Consider the following 26113-nt stretch of genomic DNA (forward strand, 5'->3'; position numbering starts at 1 on the left):
CAAAACTCCCGTTATCCGCTCCTGTTCACTAGCTCCTCTGGTCACTTAGGAGCAGGCTTTTTAAAGCCCGGGTCTTCCTGAGTAGCCCCGACCCTGGTTAAGGCTTAATGGGTGATAAAGGGCTAAGAGCTCAAAGCCTTGTTAAGAAGCTCTCAGCCTTGCCTAGCAAGTCGCTAGGCTCAGCACACGGTCCCCCAAATAAACAGCAATCCACTGAGGGATCACTGTAAGGATTAGGATTGGTTTCCATTGTGATCCCTGCAATCCACCAAACTGCAAGGAAACTCCCTTCTAAGAGCAGCTGAAAACAATTAGCTCAGTTTCCAGAGTTGTGTCTGATTGAGTTCTGGCAGGCAAATCTGAATACGTCTTCATCCCTTATAATAATAATAATAATAATAATAATAATTAATGGAGATATCCCATCTCCTAGGACTGGAAGGGACCTTGAAAGGTCATCGAGTCCAGCCCCCTGCCTTCACTAGCAGGACCAAGTACTGATTTTGCCCCAGATCCCCAAGTGGCCCCCTCAAGGATTGAACTCACAACCCTGGGTTTAGCAGGCCAATGCTCAAACCACTGAGCTATCCCTCCCCCCGCCCCTTGCGTGGCTTGTGTGAAATAGAAGCAGATGGCTAATGCCAATAGGATTGAGTTAATCTAATGTGTAATGCAGTAAATTACACTTACATCTACTGGAAAAATAGGGGAAGGAAAATGCAGCAGTGCAGCGTGAAACATCTGCCTCATCACAATACAGCTTGTGATCACAACACAACATAACACAAGGTGAATTTTCAGAGAAAACAATACAATCAGAAGACTTGTCTCAGCCTGTGATTGCTTTGATAATGAGGAAGTTTAGATCAGTCAACGTGCCTTGCAGATGTTACCATGAACAATTCATTTGATGATGTTTTTCCATATGTAACACAATCCCCAAAGAGCAAAGAAACTGGAATACATTTTAAGGCTTTGGGGACTGCGGTTGACAGATTAAGATTCCATGTGTAAAAGGAAGATATTATGTATGTCAAATACTTTTTAGGTTGTGTAGCTGGGTGAATTACTTGGAAACAGCTAAACAGCAAAAGGAATTAAAATATTTCAGCTAGTGCTTAATGTAGCCAACTGTACATAATATTTTGGAAAGGGGTGGGAAGGCAATGAGACAGGGTGGGGATGAAACATTCTCAGCATCTGATTTAATAGAACATGACAGAAATTCCTAGAGAAAACAACGGCAACTGAAAGCACCGAGCCCCCACTTTTGCATCCCTGTTCAGCCACTGTCACTCAGTCTCTTCTTTACCTTTGCTTTCTCAAAGTCCAAGTCCTTGCCGATGGTGGTGAGCAGGCGGCAAAGGCACTCCAGGGACTCTTCATCGTGGTTCTTAAGCAGCTTCACCACACAGTCATGCATGATGGCCTCTGTCAGCATTTTCAGTTTGAAGAGTTCACCAATGAATTTGATGTTTCCGATGGATCTCCGTCGAGCCTTGTCCTTGGCCTCTTCCAGCTCCTCATGGAGCCGTGTCTTCTCCTCTGGCTGTAGAACAGAAAGGGGAATTCTAGAAAGCATGCACATGGAAACCACACTGTAGCACACGCTTCTGAAAAGCTAGAGTTACTGCTGTTCACATCCCCACCCTCTTACTCCCAAAACTAAGAAACATATAATCACAAGGGCTTCAGTTAATGCAAACAGCTTTTGTTATTAAACCCAACCACAGCAACACAAGAAATCAAAATTTTCCAAAGCATCCATAGCAGTCCTTCAAGATTGCCTTGGCTGGGATGATTTAGTTGGGGATTGGTCCTGCTTTGAGCAGGGGGTTGGACTAGACGACCTCCTGAGGTCCCTTCCAACCCTAATCTTCTATGATTCGACTATCAAAGATCACTGAGATTTTATGAAGAAACTCACAGTGGTAGCAGCTTCGAGCTCTTTTTGCTTCTTCTCAAAGACATCATCATCGGCTTTGTCTTTTTCAAATTCCTTCTGGCAACGATTCAGTAGCAACTTGCGGAAATTTACTGTGCTCCCAGGCTTGTCTGCCATAGGTACTTTCAGCTGTATCCAATGGAAGAAAAACACAGGGAAAAGCAGGGTTAAACCTTGCCATACAAAGGATCTGATCTAATCACTATCAGTTACATTTTATTACATATTTTAATAAACAGTAATAGAAGAGCTTGCAAGGCTACTACAGTTAAGCATCTTGCCAGTGTTTTCATTAGACAACCATATTTTTATGAGTTTCAGAATTCAGATATGAAAATTTTCTCCATACTAAACCTTGTCTGACAACATCTTAGCCTAGAAGTAGATTATGGTTTCCCTACAAAGAATCCTGTTTAAGATTCATGATTTTTTAAAATAAGAACATTTTAAAATACAAATTTTTATTATGCATTTCAGATTCCAGAGCTATGCCACAACAATATATATTATTGTTAATAAACATTCACAGAGCAGTCTGTATGTATCGCCTATGTAACAGTATGCACACTGTAGCTAAATCTTATCAGGTCCATGATTTTTAGGGTTCATTTCAGAAATGTGCCACTCTGGGGCAGTGCTCCACCAATGACAAAAACAGGGATCAACACTTGGAAAAAAAAGGGTCATTCCCCAAATTTTACGGGTAAATGTTTCTTACCTTAAGTTTGGTGATTCGACCCTCCCCTATCTTGCCTGAAACTTTCTGATGCCTGAAATGGCTTTTCTGGAGGCAGTGCTTCTTGTCTCTGAGTGACAAGAGGTGCTATTTCTGGTAGGATTAGTTTTCTCCATCACTACCTCTCCTTCTCTGTTTTCCCCCCTCTTCTCTACTTCTACCCCTCTTTTCTCCACCCTCAATCTCCATTTTTCCTTTCTGCATTTTTAAAGTACCTATTGTGTTAGATGCTGTAACAGGTCTAATGACTGACACTAGTAGTGTGACTGATGCTTAACATAAGGAAAATCTCACTTTTACTGCCAATAGCATGGCCAGCAATCCTTGACTGTATTGTTTGTCATGGTGCACCATTAGGATAAAAATCACTCAAGTTTTATGTAGAATTGGAATTGTGTGGCCAGGGCACAAGCCTGTGGCCTGGAATGAACTCTGGATTTGATGACGTCAATTCCAAAAAAGGCATTACATTCTATCGTAGATCAGTAATAGTTCTTTAATCTGCATGTCCATTTCAAGATGGCATTTGCACCATTCTGCTACTGAATCACTACTGGAGTGGTTATGAAGTATCACATTGATGACCTGTGTATCTGTTTTCATGAGAGTCACTGCAGTAATGAGTCAGGATACCTATTTATTAGTTTAAAATGTGCCTCGATACAGATTTACATAATACACATCAAAGCCTTCTCTCTATCAAATAAATAACCAGCTTTAAAAAGGTGTGTAAATATGCTTTTACATAATACATCATAAACACTGCAAAAAGCCACTATAAGTGTAACTGAGAACACAGTTGAGAATACAAAACCATCAGTGATAATGAGACTCAAGACAAAAAGAGTGGATTGATTGTCAGAGCCCAGGGTCAGTTTGTGGGGCTGGAATTTAGGAATTGCCTCAGCTTTCTACTTGCAAACTGAACACATTTGCTCTGGAAATCAGTGACACAACTTGAATCTGGAATCCTGTTTTTATGGAGGTACTTTTAGGGCTGAACTGCAATTTAATCACAAAATTTTCAAAAGTGCTCAGCAACCTGTAGCTACAAATCTGGACATCATTTTAGCATCACTCCTAGTCAATTTCACTCTGGGTTTTCTGGGTGCATGTGTGGCCAATGTATACATGTAAACACAATTTTGTAATATAAGATTTTCTCAGATACACTAAGAAGTTCAATAACAAATACTAAGGGGTATAATTCTGCCCTGGATGTGTTTACATTATTCCCATTTTAGTCCATGGGAATGATGTGCAGCAAGGGGAGAACTTACCCACAGGAAACTTCTGTTTGACTTTTGCTACTCTTACCGTTACGAGACATCTACACATATTTGCATAAGCCACAGAGAAGCTGGGCTCATCGATGGCTTTCTCAAAGACCAGGTCAATGACTCCTTTCAGCCTCTCTTCTGTGTCTACAGTCAGGTCTGTTACTTGCTTCATTAGCTGATTGAACATCTGTGGTGTCAATTTGTTTAAGATACTTCGTACCTTGCGGAACAGCTCCTAAACATGTCAGTAAAAACAGTAAGTGCAGAGCACAAACACAGCAAGATTATAGGAGGTGATCTGAATAATGAACTGGTATGAATTTTAAAGGTGAACAGAAAAGCTTTTAAAAGGAGTTTTTCAGATGCCAAGTCACTAATAGAATGTATATCCAGAACTGATCAGTAATACATACAGTGAAACCCCCAGACAAGTCCTTAAGTACAGTCCTATCTACTACGTGTTAAAATTGCATTAATTATTACTCACAAAGAGAGGTTTACTATTATTTGAATTGCAATCTGTGGTGCTTTGAAACTATGAGTGATTTTCACTGTACTTGACAATTAACAGAATTTCACTATATCCCCATTCCAGTAGAGGCAGGCTCCACTGTATATTTTATAACAAAATACTTGAAAGTCAGTTCTGCTGCCACTTACCCACAAGATGGATTTTGTGGGTCTCTCCTGTAACAGTTGATAACTTCACCTATATCTAAAGGACCAGGAAGTGCAGGAAAATGCACCTCTCTCAGTTTTCTAAGGTAAAAAGCGTTTCAGTTCACCTTTAATACTAACTCATCGATAGATTAACAGCAATAGAGGAAGGGGGCAACCCTTTCTAAAGTGCCTATGTGATTCAAAAGTAATGTAGGCAGTTAGGAACCAAAGTCTCATTGACTTTTAGTGACACAGGCTCCTAAATGCCTAAGTCACTTTTGAAAATAGGACTTGGGCACTTGAATTTTTTTTATCTGGGATAACTTTAGAAGCAGTCATTTATGTTCTATAGTTAAACTTAACTTGAAGCTTTTTTTTTTTTCATAGATAGCGGTAACAAGCTTTTACTATATTTACTCTAGGACAGATAATTCTATATTCATTTGGTCAACAAGCTTATATTTGGCAACTGGAACAAAATTCCACTGTACTTCAAAAATATTCCAGCTTATCCTCCCATGTCTCAGATCAAAAATTGTACCACCAAGCAAATATCTGCACCTTCAGTGGTTATCCCATGAAAGAGCGGAGGGAGAGAAACCTAGAGAGAAAGTTTGAGATATAGCAGTGTTGGCATGGGCAGGACTTTGCAAGAGGGAAATCTATAGAAGAACTTTAGTGCCGCTCAGGCTCAGTACAGAAATACATTCTACAAGGGGATGAAAAGGAAGTTTTGCGTTATATTGAAAGTTTGAGGTTGTTTGTTTTTAAAGTGAAGGCAGAAATATTCAAGTAGAATAGCTGCATAAAAATAATTCTGGTAGAGACGTAGTAGGTTGTCTGGTATTTCCTGTCTTCAAGTGACCCAATTTTAACTCTGAATAAGAGTAAAAACAACAACAACAAAAAGTCAGATCAGAACTGTGACTCAAACTGGACCTCAGTGCTGCGAGGGTTATTGTCCAGTACAACAGCAAGGACAAGAATATCACAACAGCAAGAAGAAACTACAATTTTTCCAGTGTTAATAGAATGAAATGTTAGTGTCTACTGAGGATTCAATTAGCCGTGTGTAAGACCACCCCAGAAATTCATTGGCATTCACAAAATGTATCGAGACTGTTCTCACCTGGGTTTTTATATTTTCTGGGTCCTCAGCCTGGCTGTCTCTTTTCAGGCTTGGCTTCCAGGCATTTTCTGCTTTCTTCAGGTGTACATCTTCTTTCACACATACAGTGATGATCTTCCTGGGCTCCCTCCTCTGGCTTGGCTGTGATCTTCTTGGTCCAACATTCAACAACTAGGACAAAAAATTCCTTATTGTATCCCCTTTAATACTCACTGCTCACAATACATACACCAGTACTCAAGTAATAGCTGTGGGTGACAATACAATCAATCAACAATTCACCCTACTACTTTTATGAATTCCTCTCAGACAATAAACTGGTCTAGACCCCAGCTTGGAATCTGTGCAATGCAGATTAAAGGGACAAACAGAAGACACTCTTCCCTCTGTCAGCCATCATCACAACTGAAATAGGATGACTGCTACCTATCAGTCAGAACCTCTTCTATCCCACCACACTACTTAAGATTTGTGGAACTGATTCCCAGTGTACATCAGAAAGTTTTGAAAAATAGAGACTATTAAGATAGGAGGTCACAATAAAAGCATGTCCTAGGACAGTGGTTCCCAAACTGGGGTTCGTGAACCCCTGGGGGTTCACGAAATGTTACAGGGGGTTCTCGGAAAAAAATTCCCTAATGGTGGACAGAGCTATCCCTAGGGACCCCGGGCAGCACGGGGTCAGCAGCAGCAGACTTCCAAGAGCTAAGAGGATCAAAGCAAGCATATCTATCACACTGAGGAGATTTAAACTTCAAGACTCCTTATAAGAAATGGAAAGGGAGGTGGCTATTTTTTGCTGTTTTTAAAATTAAATAGGCACCTAGTATTGTTTTTAAAATTATGACGAACACGTTTAAGCTTTATTGTAACGTGCGTTGTTTGCCTGGACTGCTCAAGACCTGAATGCTTGTGTAGGAGGAACTCTTTGAGTTGGCTTCTTAAATACCTTCATGCTGTTTCACATCTCATATTCCTTGATGAAACATAGGAGCCTTGTCTTATAATAGGCTTATTCAAAGTGATACAAGCTACGAAAGTGAGATCTTGGAAGAGTGTTGCCATTTTCATAATGTAATAAAAATACTGTAATGATAAATAAGAACATAAGAATGGCCCTACTGGGTCAGACCAAGGGTCCATCTAGCCCAGTATCCTGTCTTCCGACAGTGGCCAGTGCCAGGTGCCCCAGAGGGAATGAACAGATCAGGTAATCATCAAATGATCCATCCCCTTTCGCTCATTCCCAGCTTCTGGCAAACAGAGGCCAGGGACACTTAATAATAAACAGTGTGTAATAAGCATGTCATAAAAACAAATTTTATATTTCCAAGATCACTGCTTTTATAATTTATACTCAGGTAAACGAGAAAATCCCTGGAAATATTCATTTTTAGGAGGGGGTTTGTGAGACTTGACATTTTACTGAAAGGGGTTCAAAGGTTGGGAACCACTGTTCTAGGACTAAGCAGCATCTTCCTGTCTATTTTAAACATGCAAGCTCAGGCTAGTAAGTTATGTTTTTGGTAAAACTGCTAGCCTATTATTGATGTTTCAACTGAATTTGATTTTAAACAACAAAGCTATTTTTGAGTTGCACATAGAAAAGAGGGTCAATTCACCTGAGGCTGAGTAATCAAAACGGATGTGATTCAAATTATCTCTAAACTTCACTGCTGGAGGAATGTAAACTTTTCTTTTGAAAGATGGCACTCACCACCTCCCACAGAGTACACAGCGTAGGACAGTTTACCCCATTCAAAACCACACATGAACAATGCTGATGGTACAGTAGAGAAAGATCATTTGTATTGGAAAAGGGTATAACACACATGCCTCACCAGAGTAATCTTTGGACTCTTGTTTAAATACTAAATGTACTGAATGGTGCACTAACTCTCATATCTCTGATAGCAATGCCTGATTACTCAATATTAAGTTACATGTTTTGTCAACGAACAGTCCTTTAACACTTGTTAACAAAACATATTTGACACCTTTTCTGTGCTGTACATAACTTTTACATAAAATTTTGGACACTTCAAAAGCCAATCTCTATTTGACAAAGTGATTAATCCACATTGTTGAAGCAAAATCATCTGAGTTATTCAAATGGCTAAACTGATTACATGAAAAAAAATATGCTTGTGGGCTGATGCCCTGCATGCCAAGTTTCAGCCTAAAACACATTTTTGGCAGAGTTAGAAAACCCCTGAGTATAGGCACTTATAATAGGAATGTTAAACACTTCACTTTGATGGCATAAATGCTTGCTGCTGATAAAAAAAATCACAATATACTAATGGTCACTGCTGGAGTTTAGTTTGGCTTTCATTAAGTGATAATGCCAATGGAATCAAATATTGTCACGGGATAATGATCTCACGCGCTTACATGCTTCATAAGCCATGACAAAGCACTGAAAAGAGTTATGTGGTATAGAGGTTTGTGTACTAACCTACTAGCCTTTCACGTATGAAGTCATGCATTCAAATCTAATTCCAGGACACACATAAATGAGTCTAACAGTCTCATCCTAGTTCCCATTTGTCCACACTATAAAAGCCACATAATTGCACAAGTAAATCCATCACACTGACAAGATTAGCAGATCCGTATTACAGTGTATTGGCAGACACAACTGTGTGGAAATGTATACAGCACTTGCTTGCGCTACGCCTTGTTGAAATCCATGCCATCAGTCACTTCAGTTCCATGACTACTGAAAATTCACTCCCCATTTTCATCAAAACATGCTCGCTCTGGTTTGATATAACAAAATCTGCTTAGAGCCTAATCAATTTATAACCAATATTACAAAGTACCTATTCAAGGCTTTAAGTGCCTTTGCAAATGTACAACCACGTAAGACAGAAACTGTCCTTCATACTAAAACCAGAAAACAGCCAACCAGACACAAAATCAAACCCAAACACTATCTGCTTCAGCCATAAACGCCAGCCCTTATCATGCCTCATCCTTCCCAAAAGGCTAAGGCTTGGTCTACACTCGGTATAACTACGTTGCTCAGGGGTGTGGATTTAATGTCAGTATAACTTCGTCACTCGGGAGTGTAGAAAATCCACACCACTGAGTGACGTAGTTCTAACTCCCTAGCCCCTGGAGTAGACAGTGCTATGTTGATGAGAGGGCTTCTCCTGTCAATACAGCTACTGCCTCTCTCAGGGAGGTGGAGTACCTTCCCCTTGGCGTAGGTAGCGTCTTCAGTAAGCACTACGGGGCTCTGCTGCAGCTCTGTATGTGTAGAAAAGCCTTAAGTAAAGAAAAGAGTTTGCAGGGTGCCCTGAAAGTAAACAGATTTGGGCTTCTTCCTAAACTGAGGGCCCTTCATGGAAAACAGCTTGCCAGAAGCCCCCTCTCTTTTACACCAACAGGGTTCCAGCTTGAGGGACCCTTCATTAACTGCAGCTGTTCCAGTAAAGCATGGGGAAAGAGGTATCAAATAGGCAAGTCCCAAAACATTTAGGGCTTATAGACACATACAGGGCTTATAGACACATTTAGGGCTCATAGACACATACAGTAACTCCTCGCTTAATGATGTTAAATGAATCCAATTTCCCCATAAGAATTAATGTTAGGTTCCAGGGAATTTTTTTTCACCAGACAAAAGACTATACATTTTTACACACACACACACACACACACACACACACACACACACACACACACTATAAGTTTTAAACAAACAATTTAATACTGTACACAGCTATGATGATTGTGAAGTTTGGTTGAGGTGGTGGAGTCAGAGGGTGGAATATTTCCCAGGGAATGCCTTATTGCTAAATGATGAACTAGCACTTGGCTGAGCCCTCAAGGGTTAACACACTGTTGTTAATGTAGCCTCGCACTCTACAAGGCAGCACCAGCTAGCTCCAATGGGCTGCTCTTCCTGCAAGGAGTGGACAAAGCAGGCGACTGCCAAACAACGTTATAAGGGAGCACTGCACAACTTTAAGCGAGCATGTTCTCTAATTGATCAGCATCGTAACAACAAAACAATGTTAACCGTGACGAAGTTAAGTGAGGAGTTACTGTACTGAACTATAAGAACATGTCAAGTCAATGCATTTGTTATTAAAGCAGGTGACATTAATCCTAGGGCAGTGATTTATTTCTATTACCGTATATACTCATTCATTAGCCCGTTCGTTTATAAACCGACCTCCCAAAATGGATAGGTAAAAATAGCAAAAACTGTATGACCCTTTCATAAGCCGACCCTATATTTCAGGGGTTGGAAAACTTTGGCTCCCAGCCCGTCAGGGTAAGCCGCTGGCGGGTCGGGACGTTTTGTTTACTTGGAGCATGGAGCCCCTCAGCTTCCTGTGGCCGCGGTTCGCCGTTCCCAGCCAATGGGAGCTGGTTCGCATTTGTTTACTCGGATGCTCCAAGTAAACAAAACTACAATGTATTAGATCAGGGATCGGCAACCTTTGGCACACGGCCCGCCAGGGTAAGCACCCTGGCGGGCCGGGCCGGGTTGTTTACCTGCAGGTTCGGCCAATCGTGGCTCCCACTGGCCGCGGTTCACCGCTCCAGGCCAATGGGGGCAGCGGGAAGCGGTGCGGGCTGAGGGATGTGCTGGCCGCCGCTTCCTGCCGCCCCCATTGGCCTGGAGCAGCGAACTGCAGCCAGTGGGAGCCGCGATCGGCCAAACCTGCGGACGCGGCAGGTAAACAAATCAGCCTGGCCCGCCAGGGTGCTTACCCTGGCGGGCCGCGTGCCAAAGGTTGCCAATCCCTGTATTAGATATTCAATTCAATGATTCCATAGAGTTTAAAATTATCAAATTTTGGTGTAGACCCGTTTAAAGGCCGACCCCCGCTCTTTGATGTGTCACTTTTTTACCAAAAATATTCGGCTTATGAACAAGTATATACTGTATATTAAATGGCTGAGGTAGAATTCATTATTTTGCCTGATGGGCATTGGTGCCATAGTGGCAGATGACTAGTCCAGTGTAGTCTTTTTGAAACCGGTTTGGTTTACAGGACAGACCTTCAATAGATCAAAGCAGCTAATCCAGAAAAGTAGTTTTTTAAAAGAATAATATTTATATTTGTGAATAAACTGATTTCAAATTGGCTGAATGTTTGTGGTTGGCTTTTAAAATCCCTCTCAGTGAATAGTAGTCTGCCAGGAATGATTTATAGTCAAAATACTCTAGTATAGTATAAGCTTTTTGCGGCAGGAACTGAATTGTGGTCTGTGTTTGTGGTGCCTAACACAATGGGGGCCTAGCTTTTTGCAAAAGCAAAAGCAAAAGCAAAAAGCCTGAGACTCCTTGTTGGTACCAAAATATAAATAACTACTATTAATAATAATTAATTATATAGCACCTTCAATAATAATGCTATCACTTTACACTTCTATAGCACCTTCCATCCAAGGATCTCAAAAGTATCTAACAAACTCACAAAACACCTGCCTTACAGATGGGGAAAACTCTAAAGGACTTGTCAGGTGAGTCAGAAGCACAGCAGGGAACTCACCAGGGCCGGTACAACCATTTAGGCAAACTAGGTGGCTGCCCAGGGCGCCTAGTGGTTGGGGGTGCCTAAAAGCCCGCTCAGGCGAGGAGGTGGAGTGGAGGTGAGCTGGGGCGGGGGGGGGGGGCGCGCTCGGGGAGGGCTGCCCACAGTAACGGGAGGGGGCGCACAGGGGAACCGCTCCCCGCCCCACATCACCTCCACTCTGCCTCCTCCGCTGAGCACACAGCCCCTGCTGCAAGCCTGCGAGGGGAGGAGAATTAGAGCGGCGCTGGCGTGCTCAGCGGAGGAGGCGGAGCCAAGGTGAGCTGGGGCGGGCTCCCCAGGCGAGATTAGCTGCCGCGGGGGGTGGGGGGGCTCCCCGGGCGGGGTTAGCTTCCACGGTGGGGAGGAGTCTCCCCAGGCGGGGTTAGCTGCCGCGGGGGGGGGTGTGTGTGTGTGGGGTGTGTGTCTCCCCAGGCGGGGTTAGCTGCCGTGGAGGCAGGATTAGCTGCCGTGCAGGCGGGCTCCCCGGGCGGGGTTAGCTGCCGCGGTGGGGGGGTAGCTGCTGCGGGGGGGGGGGGGGTCTGCTCCCTGGGCGGGGGGGGGGGGGGTGGCAGGCTCCCCGGGGGGGGGGGGGGCTGGGTTAGCTGCCGCGGGGGGGAGGGGTAGCTGGGTGTGTGTGTGGGGGGGGGGGGCAGGGCGGCGCAAGGTGGAAGTTTCGCCTAGGGCGCGAAACTTCCTTGCACCGGCCCTGGAACTCACAAATAGTAAAATGGGGCCCTAGTGTCTTCTTTCTGGTTTAGCTTAGAATCATAGAATATTAGGGTTGGAAGAGACCTCAGGAGGTCATCTAGTCCAATCCCCTGATCAAAGCAGGACCAACACCAAGTAAATCATCCCAGCCAGGGCTTTGTCAAGCCAGGCCTTAAAAACCTCTAAGGATGGAGATTCCACCACCTCCCTAGGTAACCCATGCCAGTGCTTCACCACCCTCCTAGTGAAATAATGTTTCCTAATATCCAACCTAGACCGCCCCAACTGCAACTTGAGACCATTGCTTCTTGTTCTGTCCCTTCTTAGAATATAATTAAACTAATCCAAATCCCTCAGAAACATCCAGGAAACCAAAGAAGGCTAACTGCTCCTCCTTATGCTCATCTGGGTACATTTTTCTCTTCGTACACAAGTAGGCCTCATTTGTTTCTATATTTTTCAGTTTTCATCTGTATCATAAATATCTCTCTTGGTTCTATTTTGAGTAACTCTGAATTATCTCCCCATGTAATTTTGTTTGAAATTTGCTATTTCTGAAACGACAGACAGCCAAAAAGCAGGGTCGCGGGGGGGGGGGGCGGGGGGAGGGGGAAGTGGGGCAATTTGCCCCAGGCCCCGGGCCCCTCAGGGGCCCCCGCGAGAATATAGTATTCTATGTTTCAGAGTAGCAGCCGTGTTAGTCTGTATCCGCAAAAAGAACAGGAGTACTTGTGGCACCTTAGAGACTAACTAATTTATTAGAGCATAAGCTTTCGTGGGCTACAACCCACTTCTTCGGATGCATATAGAGTGAAACATATATTGAGGAGATATATATACACACACATACAGAGAGCATGAACAGGTGGGAGTTGTCTTACCAACTCTGAGAGGCCAATTAAGTAAGAGAAAAAAAACTTTTGAAGTGATAATCAAGATGGCTCAGTACAGACAGTTTGATAAGAAGCAAGTGTGAAAATACTTACAAGGGGAGATAGATTCAATGTTTGTAATGGCTCAGCCATTCCCAGTCTTTATTTAATCCTGTGTTGATTGTGTCTAGTTTGCATATCAATTCCAGCTCAGCAGTCTCTCGTTGGAGTCTGTTTTTGAAGTTTTTCTGTTTTAAGATAGCCACCCGCAGGTCTGTCATAGAATGGCCAGACAGGTTAAAGTGTTCTCCCACTGGTTTTTGAGTATTATGATTCCTGATGTCAGATTTGTGTCCATTAATTCTTTTGCGTAGAGACTGTCCGGTTTGGCCAATGTACATGGCAGAGGGGCATTGCTGGCACATGATGGCATGTATCACATTGGTAGATGTGCAGGTGAACGAGCCCCTGATGGTATGGCTGATGTGATTAGGCCCAAGACCTGTCCTCGCTTACAGACAACCCCCCAACCTAAAGCAAATACTCACCAGCAAACACACATCACTGAACAAAAACACTGACCCAGGAACCTATCCTTGTAACAAAGCCCGATGCCAACTCTGTCCACATATCTATTCAAGTGACATCATCATAGGGCCTAATCACATCAGCCATACCATCAGGGGCTCGTTCACCTGCACATCTACCAATGTGATATATGCCATCATGTGCCAGCAATGCCCCTCTGCCATGTACATTGGCCAAACCGGACAGTCTCTACGCAAAAGAATTAATGGACACAAATCTGACATCAGGAATCATAATACTCAAAAACCAGTGGGAGAACACTTTAACCTGTCTGGCCATTCTATGACAGACCTGCGGGTGGCTATCTTAAAACAGAAAAACTTCAAAAACAGACTCCAACGAGAGACTGCTGAGCTGGAATTGATATGCAAACTAGACACAATCAACACAGGATTAAATAAAGACTGGGAATGGCTGAGCCATTACAAACATTGAATTTATCTCCCCTTGTAAGTATTTTCACACTTGCTTCTTATCAAACTGTCTGTACTGAGCCATCTTGATTATCACTTCAAAAGTTTTTTTTCTCTTACTTAATTGGCCTCTCAGAGTTGGTAAGACAACTCCCACCTGTTCATGCTCTCTGTATGTGTGTGTATATATATCTCCTCAATATATGTTTCACTCTATATGCATCCGAAGAAGTGGGTTGTAGCCCACGAAAGCTTATGCTCTAATAAATTTGTTAGACTCTAAGGTGCCACAAGTACTCCTGTTCTTTTTATAGTATTCTATGGTATTGCAACTTTTTTTATGGAAGGGGCCCCCGAAATTGCTTTGCCCCAGGCCCCCTGAATCCTCTGGGCGGCCCTGCCAAAAAGAAGCAAAGAAAGAAAGTTGTCATGTATTGAGAGCTTATTAACTCTGAGCTGCTTGGCATCATTTTGCGAGCAGGGATTAGGTGGTGGGCTTCAGTGGTTTATGGGCATGGCCTGTGTAAAAGTGAAATGATGAGACATACACTGCCAATACAGATGTTGGTGCATTTTACAAGAGGATAACATTTGATTTTTCTAGGCTGAAATCCCTCTTATCCTATAATAAATAATAATATAGGATACCAGGTTTGTTAAATACTGTTACCTTTAAAACCTACCCTAAAAATGCACAGTAAGAAACTATTCTTTAAAGGCACAAATGTAAAATGTATGTTATGCGCTGAATGCTCCAAACGAACGGGGTAAGCAGGACTTACCTTGTCTCCCCCTTTCCACAGGTCTGCAAAGTGCAGACCCCTTGCGGATCCCGCTCAGGCCAACGTCCCAGCATGCCCTCTACTGGTGATGTCCCACCCACCATTGAAGAGACTGCCTAGAGGGGTACAATGCAAGTCTTGTTTTTTGTTTTTTACAGTATTGCACCTTTTTGTAAAGTTTTCTATTAATTTTATTCTCTGTAAACAATACAATTATGAAAAAAAAACTTTACAGAAAGGTGCAAAATTGCGGGGGGGAGATAAGGAGGGATTTGGCTTACCCCTATTGGCAGGTTCCTCAATGGTGGGTGAGATGAGACCAAGAGAGGGCATGCTGGGGTGCCACACCGAGCCACAGAAGGCAATCCGGGGTTGTTCTGCACTTTGCAGGCCTGCCGAAAGAGAAAGAGCAATGTTTAAATAACTAAGATGCTAAGCGTCTCCTTTACTGTTTATTTGAGTATCAGGGGGTAGCCGTGTTAGTCTGTATCTACAAAAACAACAAGGAGTCTGGTGGCACCTTAAAGACTAACAGATTTATTTGGGCATAAGCTTTCGTGGGTAAAAACCTCACTTCTTCGGATGCATAGAGTGAAAGTTACAGATGCAGGCATTATTGTTTATTTGAGACATTCAGCACATAAAAAGGCCATTACTTACTGTAACTGGAGGTTCTTTGAGATGTGTGGTCCCTATCTGGATTCCACTGGGAGTTATGCATGCACACCATGCCTTCGGATTCGGAGGATTTGAAAGTAGCGTCTGTTGGCCTGCGCATGCGCCTTGACTCGCCTTGCACTTCTGTCAGAGGCAATAAAGGATGGGGTGGACCGACCACATCTCCAGTTCCTTCTCTACTGCAAATTTGACAAATATGCAGCAGAGGGGAAGGAGGGTGGGACTGGAATACAGATAGGGACCACGCATCTCAAAAAACCTCCAGTTACAGGTAAGTAACCTCCTCTTCTTCGAGTGATGGTCCCTATTGTATTGCCCTGAGGGCGATTAACAAGCAGTACCTAAGATGGAGGAGGGAGCGAGGATGAGGATGGAATGGTCATGTGGAGAACTGCCATGCTGAAGGAGGCATCTGACGCTGAGTCCTGTACAGAACTCCATGTGGCCGCTCTACATATGTCTATGAGCGGCACATCCTGAAGGGAAGCTGTGGTTCAAGCGTGAGCTATCGTGGCCCTGTGGGTGGGGAGGTCGGCCTGTCAGCTGGTAGCAGAGTTTAATGCAACCCAAAATCCATTTGGAGATTCTCTGGGTGGAGATGACCTGTCTGCTGAGTCTCTCTGGTACTGCAACAAACAGTCTAGGGGATTTCCTGATTGATTTAGTTCTTTGCAGGTAGAAGGTCAGAGCTTGTTGGACATTGAGGGAGTGGAGTCAACGTTCTTCTGCAGATGCATGTGGTTTCGGGAAGAAAATAGGTAAGTGAATGGATTGATTAATGTGTAACCTGGAGACCACCTTTGGTAAAATTTGTGGGTGTAGATATAGGAAAACTGTTCGCTGTCCCTTCTTGTGGAAGTGATAGCAACAAGGAAGGCAACTTGGGGGGAGGGATAGCTCAGTGGTTTGAGCATTGGCCTGCTAAACCCATGGTTGTGAGTTCAATCCTTGAGGGGGCCATTTAGGGATCTGGGGCAAAAATCTGTCTGGGGATTGGTCCTGCTTTGAGCAGGGGGTTGGACTATTTGACCTCCTGAGGTCCCTTCCAACCCTGACATTCTATGACTTTCATGGAAAGAAGGGACATGGAGCATGATGCTAATGGCTCAAAGGGAGGCTTTGTTAGCACAGAGAGAATTAGATTCAGGTCCCATTAGGTTGCGATTGCTTGAATGGGTAGGAAGGTTCTGATAAGCCCTTTCCAAAATCTAGTGATTAGTGGATGCGTAAAGACAGAGTAACCTTCCACTGGAGGGTGGAATACACTAATTACTGCCTGGTGGACTCTCGAAGAGCTGAGGATGAGACCTGATGACTTTAATGAATGTCTAGGATGAGGGGAAACTCCGCCAATTCTGGTAAAACTCCTTTTTGTTAAACTCAAGATGAGAAACATCTCCACTTGGCTTGGTAACATTGCTGAGTGGAGTCCTTCCTGCTGCTGGAGAGAATGTTTTGCATAGTTGAAGAGCACATCCATTCTAAAGCAGATGCTCATCCAAATACCATGCTATGTGGATTGGGATGCCTGAACTCACCGTTGAAATGGGTCAGCAGATCAGGGAAGCTGGAGATGGGAATTGGTGGGCAGGAAGACATGTGGAGAAGATTGGGAAACAAGATTTGTCTGGGCCAGCAGGGGACGATTAGAATGATTGTCGCTCTGTCTTATCGGATTTTGTGAGGCACTCAAGGCAGGAAGGCACTCAAGGAGCGGTAGTGGAGGGAGGATATAGCTGAGTTGGTCTGAACAGGAGAGTTAGGAGAGTGTTGCCCTAGAAGTGGTGGCTGAGGGCTCCCCTGGAGCAGTATGTGGTGCACTTGCTGTTCTCCCATAGGTCTCCGGTCAGGGACCCCATCGGGCAAAAATATCATGTACTACTGAATCGTGAAGCTCCCACTCGTGGTCGATTGCAAAATGTCTGCTGAGTGAATCTGCGAGTACATTCTGTGTCCCCGGAAGATAGGCTGTGGACAAGAGGATCTGGTGATTGATGCACCAGTTCCAGAGACTGACTGCCTCATTCCCCCGTTTCTTGATATAGAAAACAGTGGTGTTGTCTGACATGATGAGAATATGATGGGAGTGAATGAATGGAAGGAAAGATTGGCATGCCTTTCTTACAGCTCGGAGTCCCAAGATATTTATGTGCATCCTGGATTCTCTGGGAGTCCACATTCCTTGTGTCATGTGATCATCCATGTGGGCTCCTCAGCTCACCAGGGAAGTACTGTGATTATCATCTTGTCTGGGGAGAAGGGAAGAAAGGGAACCCACATGCATACATGATGTGGGTCTGACCACCATTGGAGGGATGACAGTACCTTGGCAGGGACTGTCAGCATGAAGTCCATGGAGTGACATGTTTGGTGAGTAAATGGACCCATGTCTGAAGGCAGCAGAGGTGAAGTCGCATGAAGGGGGTCACGTAGGCACATAAAGCCATGTGACCAAGGAGGGAAGGACAACCAAGTCCTGGCCGGTACATAAGGATTGCTCATGATGCGAGTTATGATGTCGCTCATTGTCTGAAATCTGTCCCTGGGCAAGTAAGGTTGTGCTATCACTGAATTTATGGTAGCACAGATGAAGTGCAGAGGTTGCATGGGATCGATGATCAATTTCTCGAAGTTGACACTGATTCCCATGGAAGAAAGGAGGCTAAGTAACACAGAGGCTGATGTGTGGGTTGTTTGCCTGGATCTGATGGCTAAGAGCCAATACTTTGATGAAGACTCTGGGAGCAGTAGCTATCCTGAAAGGGAGCACCTTGTAATGGAAATGGTGGGTGCCCACTGTAAATCTCAGGAAACTTATGTGGGCAGGATGAATATCGATATGAAAGTAAGCGTCCTTCATATAGAGAGCCGTAAACCACATGCCTTTCTCTAAGGATGGAACTATCACTGCTGTATGAAACCTTGAGTTTGTAGATGAAATGACTGAGGTGCCAAAGATCAAGGACTGGTCTCCACCCACCTTTCTTTTTGGGTATCAGGAAGTAAGTTGAGTAGAATCCCGTTCTCTGATATTTTGGAGGAATGTATTCTATTGCTCCCCGTTGTAACAAGGAGTTCACCTCTTGGACAAGAATACTGTCATGAGAGTGGTCGCCAAAGGGGGATGGGAAGGGGAGTTTTGGAGGAGGTAGCATGACAAGCTCTATTATATAGCCACAGTGAATGATGTCAATACCCATCTGTCTGTTATCACACTCCAAGCATGGGAAAATGACCCCCAAAGGGAGTAGGAAGGTCGTGAGGCAGTAGACTTAGTGGTCAGCGGCTCTTGTGGTCTTAGTGGTCCAGCGGCATCAAAAACACCCCTTGGCTGGAGGTTGCGTCTGGGACGTGAAGCCTGATAGGGAGGCCATAGAAGGCAAGACCTCTGTGTCTTTTGATGTTTCCCTGGGGCTCATTAGGTCTCTGTGGGTAGAACTGAGGAGACCTGAAGCACTGGGTGGATGATGGACAGTGGAATTTTCATTTCAGGGCACGAGTGTAGATGCCCAACAAGTGAAGAGTAGCCCTGGAGTCCTTTAGTGTATGTAGTGATTCATCTGTCTTCTGGTTTAAAAGATGGGATTTGTTAAAAGGGAGGTTCTAAATGGTATTCTGGACCTCCCTAGGAAAACCAGAAGAATGGAGCCAAGACTATCTATGCATGACTATTGCTGTAGCCATGGCCCTGGAGGAGGAATCTGCTGCATCTATTGCACAATGGAGAGCAGTTCTGGCCATGAGCTTCCCTCCATCAACAAGTGCCTGAAAATGAGCACGATCTTGTTGTGGAAGGCTATCAGCAAATTCCTCAAATTTACTGTAATTTAGGAAGTCATATTTGGCTAATAATTTGTGATCCTGAATTGTAGGCTAGAAGATGAGAAAAGTTTATGTCCTAGAAGATCTAGATGTTTCCCTTCCTTATCAGCAGGTGTGGCTCAAAGGTGTTGCTGTTTGGCCCTTTCTGCAGCAGCCTGGGCTACTACGGAATTTGGAGGTGAATGGGAGAAAAGAAATTCAGATCCTTTGGCCGGAACATAATAGCCATGCATGTGGCAGGGGTGTACCACACTATTCTGGAAGGCTCCAGTCTAGCTTAGTTAATTGGTAATGCTATTCTTGCCAGCCCCAAGGTGTGAAGGACATCCAGAAGCTTGTGCTGGAAGTCTTGGATCTCTTGTAAAGGAATCTGGAGTTCCACCATGACTCTCTATAACAGCTCCTGGAATTGCCTGAAGTCATCTGCTGGAGAAGTGGATGATGTAGCCACCACTTCATCGGGTGAGGAGGAAGGGAATCTTGCCAGTTCCAGTGGAACTGCTGGGACCAGGCTAAAAAGTTCTTTCTCCACCACTGGATCCATATGCCTGCTGGAAGGATGCCTCAAGGGGAAGGCAGATGACAGTTCCCTCGCAGATCAGGCGGGTTTCGAGGGGCGGTATTGTGTCCAGGGTCTCCAATATGGCCAATAGGCCGGATCCAACAGAGATTGTGGAGGCCCCATAAGTACCAATGACTCTGCGGTAGCTGAGGTGGTAGTTGTTGCCGGAGATGAGGTGGTCTCTGCGATGGTGCATAAGAGTGGTATGATAAAGGTGGCTCTTCTCTCAGTTCTGACTCCTCTGAAAAGGAGACGGCGCACTCTGGCTTTAATGGTGGTACCATCGGAGCCAGTGGAAGAGTGTAGAGCATCGGTGCAGAGGGTGAGGGACCTCGTATCGGAGACACATCCCTTGCATGGGATATAATCTCTCTAAAAGTAGAGGCACCCGATGGAGGGGGTGACTCCGGGTCCAGCAAGGAAAAGACGTCCTGAGATGCAGCCATGTCTCCAGATATCCCTGGTGTGAGAGGCACTCTCTCTTTCCCAGGCATTGGTACTGGCGCTGGGATCATTCCCGGTACGGGACAGTCCCGCATCTTGTGGGGTGCCGGAGATGGCGGTACCAATGGATCGGCACCTAGAACTGCTGGGTCCTATTTCCTGTGCCTGTGAGACTTAGAACATACTCAGTCCCCTTGGGCTGAGCTGGTGAAAGGAGTGTCAATCTTCTTTGATTTAGAGAAATACTTAGTCCCATGCTTACGGGAGGGCTTCCTTACCTCCTAACCATGGGGGAGGTTCCACTGGCACCAGAGGCAGACGAAGTAGCAGGAGGCATGCTCCTCGCTGAATCAGGCCTGTTCCCTGGCCTGGGTCCAAGTGTGGTCTCATGGCATGCTCCATGAGATGCTTCTAGAGGCAAAGTGTCCAGACTTCTCGGGTGCAGCTGGGGAAGGACTGGCAAATACTGCACCTGGCCATGATGTGAGCTTCTCCCAGGCAGTAGAGGCAGCGTTGGTGGTTGTTGCTGACGAAAAAGGATTGCAGGCAGAAGGCACAAAGTTTGAAGCCTGGAGTCCTGGGCATTGTCTGGTACCGGTATGTGGGGATGAAAACCTCAAAGCCTATCTAAAAACAAGTGCTAAAAGTATTACCTATTAAAACTAAGAGAAAATAAAACTGGTAAAACCACTAAAAAACTCATTAAAGCTATTTACAACTATCTTTTCAGAAGTGCGTCAGAGACGAGGACCCTGGAAGTTCTGATCCAGACCATGCATCACTGAAAAGGAACTGGAGACACAGTTGGTCCGCCCTTCATCGCCTCAAACGGAAGCACAAGGTGAGCCACGGCGCATGTGTGGACCAACAGACACTACTTTCAAATTCTCTAACTCCGGACGCATGGTGTGCAGGCATAATCCCTCAGTGGAATACAATAGGGACCATCACTCAAGAAGAATTAATACTGTATGGCACTGGCGTGCAACTTGCAGCCCACTGAAAAGTTTCTGAATAAAAAAATATGTTGCCATCTTTAACTGCAGCAAAGCTTCAAGGCTGAGTACCATCATTTTTTGAGACTAAAAGCAAGATTTAAAGCTATCAAAGAGAGGCACACACACTAAATTCACAGTATTACCTTTCAGAATGGATACATTATATTTATACAAAGCCCCAATCAAATTTGCTCTTTTGAATGCTAATATCCTGGAAAGTTGCTGATGTGAATGTGAATGATATTTGGAGAGATTTCTTACTAGAAACTATTAGTTTTAAAGGACGAATTCTCTTCCCATTCCCTGTTTCTCCCTCCTCTAGAAGCCATTTCCCGTTTCAGTTGCTTGCTGCTCCTCTCCTGTTCCCTGCTTCAAACAGCTGCAGATCAGCGAGAAGCAGAAGTGAAATCCACTCCTTGCTGCACAGCTGAGACATACAATTGAATACAGCATCAGCTGGTGGCATAGCAGAGCAGAGCAAAACTGAGCCTTATTTTCATCCAATCACAGCAGCCTCTGTCTTCAGGCTGCAGCTGGCTTGGAGTGAGGCAGCACTCTTCAGCCAATCATGAGCCAGGAACAGGGAATGCGCCAGGAAGGGAAGAAGTAAGAATTGAGGGGGAAGATTTTTAGAATTCAGGAAAAGGAGGAGGCAGGGCAGAGATAGGAAAACAGAGGAGGAGGAAAGAAATCATAATATAAAAGGGGGAGAACACAGAGGAAGGAAAGAGAAAATAGTGTGAATGAAGCAAAGTGACAAGTGGAAAGAAAGAAAAAAATAAAGAAATAGAACAAAGAGAAAACAAGCTCTTCGGTTAGAAAAATAACTTGCGTTTAATATAAATGGATTTCTGTGAGAACACACATGGACACAAAACTTATGCAACTGTATGAAAAATATGTATTTAAATTAGCTGTGTCCTCCAAGCTCCTGGCATGTTACCAAAGTGGCCATTGATACCACAGAGGCTGTGCCCCACTGCTGCAAGGATGATTTTGAAGTAGATCTCTTTTGAGCAAGAAAGGGGAAAAATTATCACCAAACTCATTTACCCCAATTTCTATCAAGTTAAAAGCACTCACAATGATTTTATTTGCTTCTATATTAGTTCTCAAGGAAAATAACTTCTCTGCTTTAGGCAGACTGAATAGAAACCAAAATATCTAAGATCCCTAAAAGGCTTGAGGTTAGATTTCATGGATATCAAGACCAGTTTTTAACTTAGCAAGCCTGGAGATAGTTCATACTTACAGCTACACCCCTTCCCCCGGAGGTTTGCCTCCCGAAATCGGCAAAGGCTGGTGTGAAGTCTGGTCCTCGAGGCAATATCCGAGGGTCCAGAGTTCGAATTGGCAATTTTGGCTGATTAATCTGCCGGCGGAACAACAACAATGAAAAGAGTCTGTTAAACTTTTGTGATGTGGTTATTACAAACACGTGCAATCTGTAAACAGTCCTCTGCCAATGTTTCAATCAGTTATAAGTAGGGTTACAACATATATTTGTTATTTTAGCAAACAGTAAGTTTAATGTTTTCTATTAATATCCATAGTTACACATAAAAAATTGTATTTCATTTGTGCCATGCCTTACACCAGTGGCTGTTATATAAATCCATAACAAGGACCATGAGAACTTTGGAAAATTTGTCAGGGTTTGACATGAATTATAGACAATTAAAAAAATGGCTAAGTTGTGATGCAATTTGAGAAATAAATTTGATGGTCATGGTTAAGGATCACAAAACTGTCATCTGATCTGAAACAAATATCCTTAGTTTTAACAAGGCAAATGGCTGACCAAGCAAAGAAACCTCAAAAGATGATGACCAGGTGAGGTCACAGAAAACTGAAAGGGCAGTTAGATAAAGCCTTTCCTAAGGGCATAGCTGGGTTTTACAACATTGCCAGTCCCTGGAAGTTTAAAGTGGAAATGTTCACCCAATAGGAAATCAAAAATACTCTGATTCGTGCTTGAATCTTAGGGGCCCAAATCTGTTCTGTCAAGTATGTGTAAATCTGCAGGAGTTAACAGATTTACATGGCTGTAACTGAGGTGAAACTCCCTAGGACTAGCTCTTTTAAAATAATAATGCATAACTTTCCTTCAAGAGATACAAAAAGATAGTGAGAAGATTAATTGTGTAATGACATTTGGCCGACTCCATGTCACCATTTTTATGTGCTAGTGTCAACTAATCAATGTAATCTCATAGTGAAGAACATTTTAAAAAAATCGAGTCCACAATGATGGTCAGTTCATGTTCATGAATTGATCACACTCAAATCCAGTGGTTTTCAAACTATGGGTAGCAACCCAATACTGGGCCGCAGAATGGAATGTACTGCGTCACGGTGGCTCTGGTCAGCACCGCCAACTGGGCCTTTAAAAGTCCCATCGGCAGTGCTGCCTGGCTAAGGCAGGCTAGTCCCTACCTGTTCTGACACCGCGCTGTGCCCCGGAAGCAGCTAGCAGCAGGTCTGGCTCCTAGGCGGGGGGGCCAAGGGGCTCCGCACACTGTCCCTGCTCTGAGCACTGGCTCCGCACTCCCATTGGCCAGTTCCTGGGGGGAGGCAGTGCCGGCGTGTGAGAGCCACGTGGAGCTGCTTGCACGCCTCCACCTAGGAGCCGGACCTGCTGCTGGCCGCTTCCAGGATGCAGCGTGGTCCGTGATGCCAGGACAGGCAGTAAGCCTGCCTTAGCACCTCCGCTGTGCCACTGACCAGGAGCTGCCTGAGGTAATCCAACCCCAACCCCGTGCCCCAATCCCCAGCCCTGAGCCCCCCCCCAAACCCGGAGCCCCTTCCTGCAACCCAAACCCCACATCCCTGGCCCTACCCCACAGCCTGCACCCCCAGCCCAGAGCCCTGCCCCCCTCCCACACCCCAACCCCCTGCCCCACTCCTGAGCTCCCCCCAAACCCAGAGCCTCCTCCTGCACCCTGAACCCCTCATCCCCGGCCCCATCCTAGAGCCTGCCCCCCCAGCCCAGAGCTCTGAACCCCTCCCCAACCACAACCCCCTGCCCCAGCCCAGAGCCCCTTCCCACACCCCAAACCCTTCATCTCCAGCTCCGCTGAGTTGCAGGGATCAACAATTTTTTTCAACTGGGTTGCCAGAAAAAAAGTTTGAAAACCACAGCCCAAGCCTGTGTTATTTTATAATATGAGGCTTTAACCAAATACCATCCCATTCCCTTGCTGACAAAACATATGCCAAAAAGTTCACCAAATACTCTAGTTTGCATTAGAATCCACAGTCATTTATATTAATTCCTGATGGTAACTGAATATGCAATAGAACTATGAACCTGGATGTGCTGTTAGCATTGGGAAATTCAGATTCTTGGCATTTAAAAGGTAAACCCCCCTCTTTCTCATCCAATTCCCATTCAGTCAAATGATTCTTAGTATCTTCACCTCTTTATTACAGAATTTGCACACACCTGTTTTACTGGGTCTCCTCTCACCTTGTCGAGGACCACATCACTAATAGGAGGCAGCCCTTCCGGTTTCTGTATACAGGCAGGCATGAACTGGAAATCCAGCAGGAACTCCCTATCGTATTGCTTCTTCCCTTCAGGATTCATGGGCTTCCACTGTTCTGTAATGATACAAGACGGCTGAGGTTCATAGGCAACACAAAGAGCTTTGCTCCTGGAAAGTACACTTTAGATAAACCTGGAGGAAGGTAGCTTTGGCTAAAATTGTTTTTTAAATTTTCACTTAGAAAAAAACAAGTTAAATTGTCAGAGCATAAGCAATGGGGAGCATACAGCCAAGTCCAGGAGGAGTCACATAAAGTACTAATGTCACCAACTTTCACCCATGACTAGATGCTAGACACAATAAAAATCCAGGATAGAGCTCTTAGGTAAACAGATTCAGGAATGGAGGAGCAAAATCCGAGTTTTTGAAAACATGGCAACAAAATGCTTTGGCTTCTGAGCACTCTATGCTGGGAGTAGAACAGAGTTCAATTGCAGCTTGAAAATTTCAACGTTTTTTGCTTTACAATGTCAATGTTTAAGGTAAGACAAATGGCAGAACCATGACAACTGCAGATGAGCAGTCAGGCACATGTAAGGTAATACAATTTTTCACCCATTTATTTAGGGCTTTCTCAAAAGGAGAAAGCTGATTGTGGTAGAGAAAGAGAATAACTTGCTTGTCTGAGAACAAAGTGTATACCCACAGTCTACAGAAAATTAGCATCTGAGAATCTGAAGCCATGATTTTCTCTGCTGGCTGCAGTGTTTGAAATTAGAAAAGAAAAAAAAAACCCTGTTATCTACCTCTCATAACTGTTGTTCTTCAAGATGTGTTGCTCATGTCCATTCCAAGTAGGTATGTGCGCTCCATGTGCACAGTCCCTGGAAGGCTTTTCCTCTAGCGGTACCCATCGGGTTAATTCAGGTGCCCCCTGGAGTCACGCCTTCATGGCATTGCATATAGGGCCCTACCAACCCGCTGCCTCTTCAATTCCTTCTTGCCGGTTCACTCCAACAGAGGGATAGGCGGGTAAGTCTTGAAATGGACATGAGCAACACATCTCGAAGAACAACAGTTATGAGAGGTGAGTAAGTGTTTTTTCTTCTTCGAGTGCTTGCTCATGTTGATTCCAATTAGGTGACAACCAAGCAGTACCTTGGAGGTGGGGTTGGAATTCATTGACTCACTGACTGAAGCTCTGCTCTGCCGAATGCTGCATCGTCCCTGGAATGCTGAGTAATGGCACAGTGAGAAGTAAAGGTGTGGACTGATGACCATGTCATGGCCCTGCAGATCTCCTGGATTGAGACCTGTGCCAGGACTGCCGCCAAGAAGGCCTTTGCCCTTGTGGAATGTGCTGTCAGTGAGGGGGCAAGTATCTTTGCCAAATCATAACATGCCCAGATACAGGATGTGATCCACGATGACTTTGGAAAGACACCAGGAGGCCCTTCATCCTATCTGC

General features: G+C 44.5%; 1 protein-coding gene across 3 annotated transcripts in view; it reads right to left on the reverse strand.

The window, feature by feature from the left end:
* EIF4G3 (eukaryotic translation initiation factor 4 gamma 3) overlaps positions 1–26113 on the reverse strand; it is a 437959-nt gene that overhangs the window by 77673 nt on the left and 334173 nt on the right. Inside the window, exons 16-22 of one of the 3 annotated variants that reach the window (XM_065421390.1) lie at positions 24603–24760; positions 22410–22529; positions 14935–15045; positions 5751–5921; positions 3999–4196; positions 1928–2074; positions 1313–1549 (exon numbers count right to left, since the gene is read on the reverse strand). In XM_065421390.1, the coding sequence (XP_065277462.1) occupies positions 1313–1549; positions 1928–2074; positions 3999–4196; positions 5751–5921; positions 14935–15045; positions 22410–22529; positions 24603–24760 (1142 nt within the window). The remainder of the gene's footprint in view (positions 1–1312; positions 1550–1927; positions 2075–3998; positions 4197–5750; positions 5922–14934; positions 15046–22409; positions 22530–24602; positions 24761–26113) is intronic. The other 2 variants (XM_065421391.1, XM_065421392.1) reach the window with 2 other exon arrangements.

The sequence above is a fragment of the Emys orbicularis genome, chromosome 22 (assembly GCF_028017835.1).
Source record: "Emys orbicularis isolate rEmyOrb1 chromosome 22, rEmyOrb1.hap1, whole genome shotgun sequence".
Classification (NCBI taxonomy): domain Eukaryota; kingdom Metazoa; phylum Chordata; order Testudines; family Emydidae; genus Emys; species Emys orbicularis.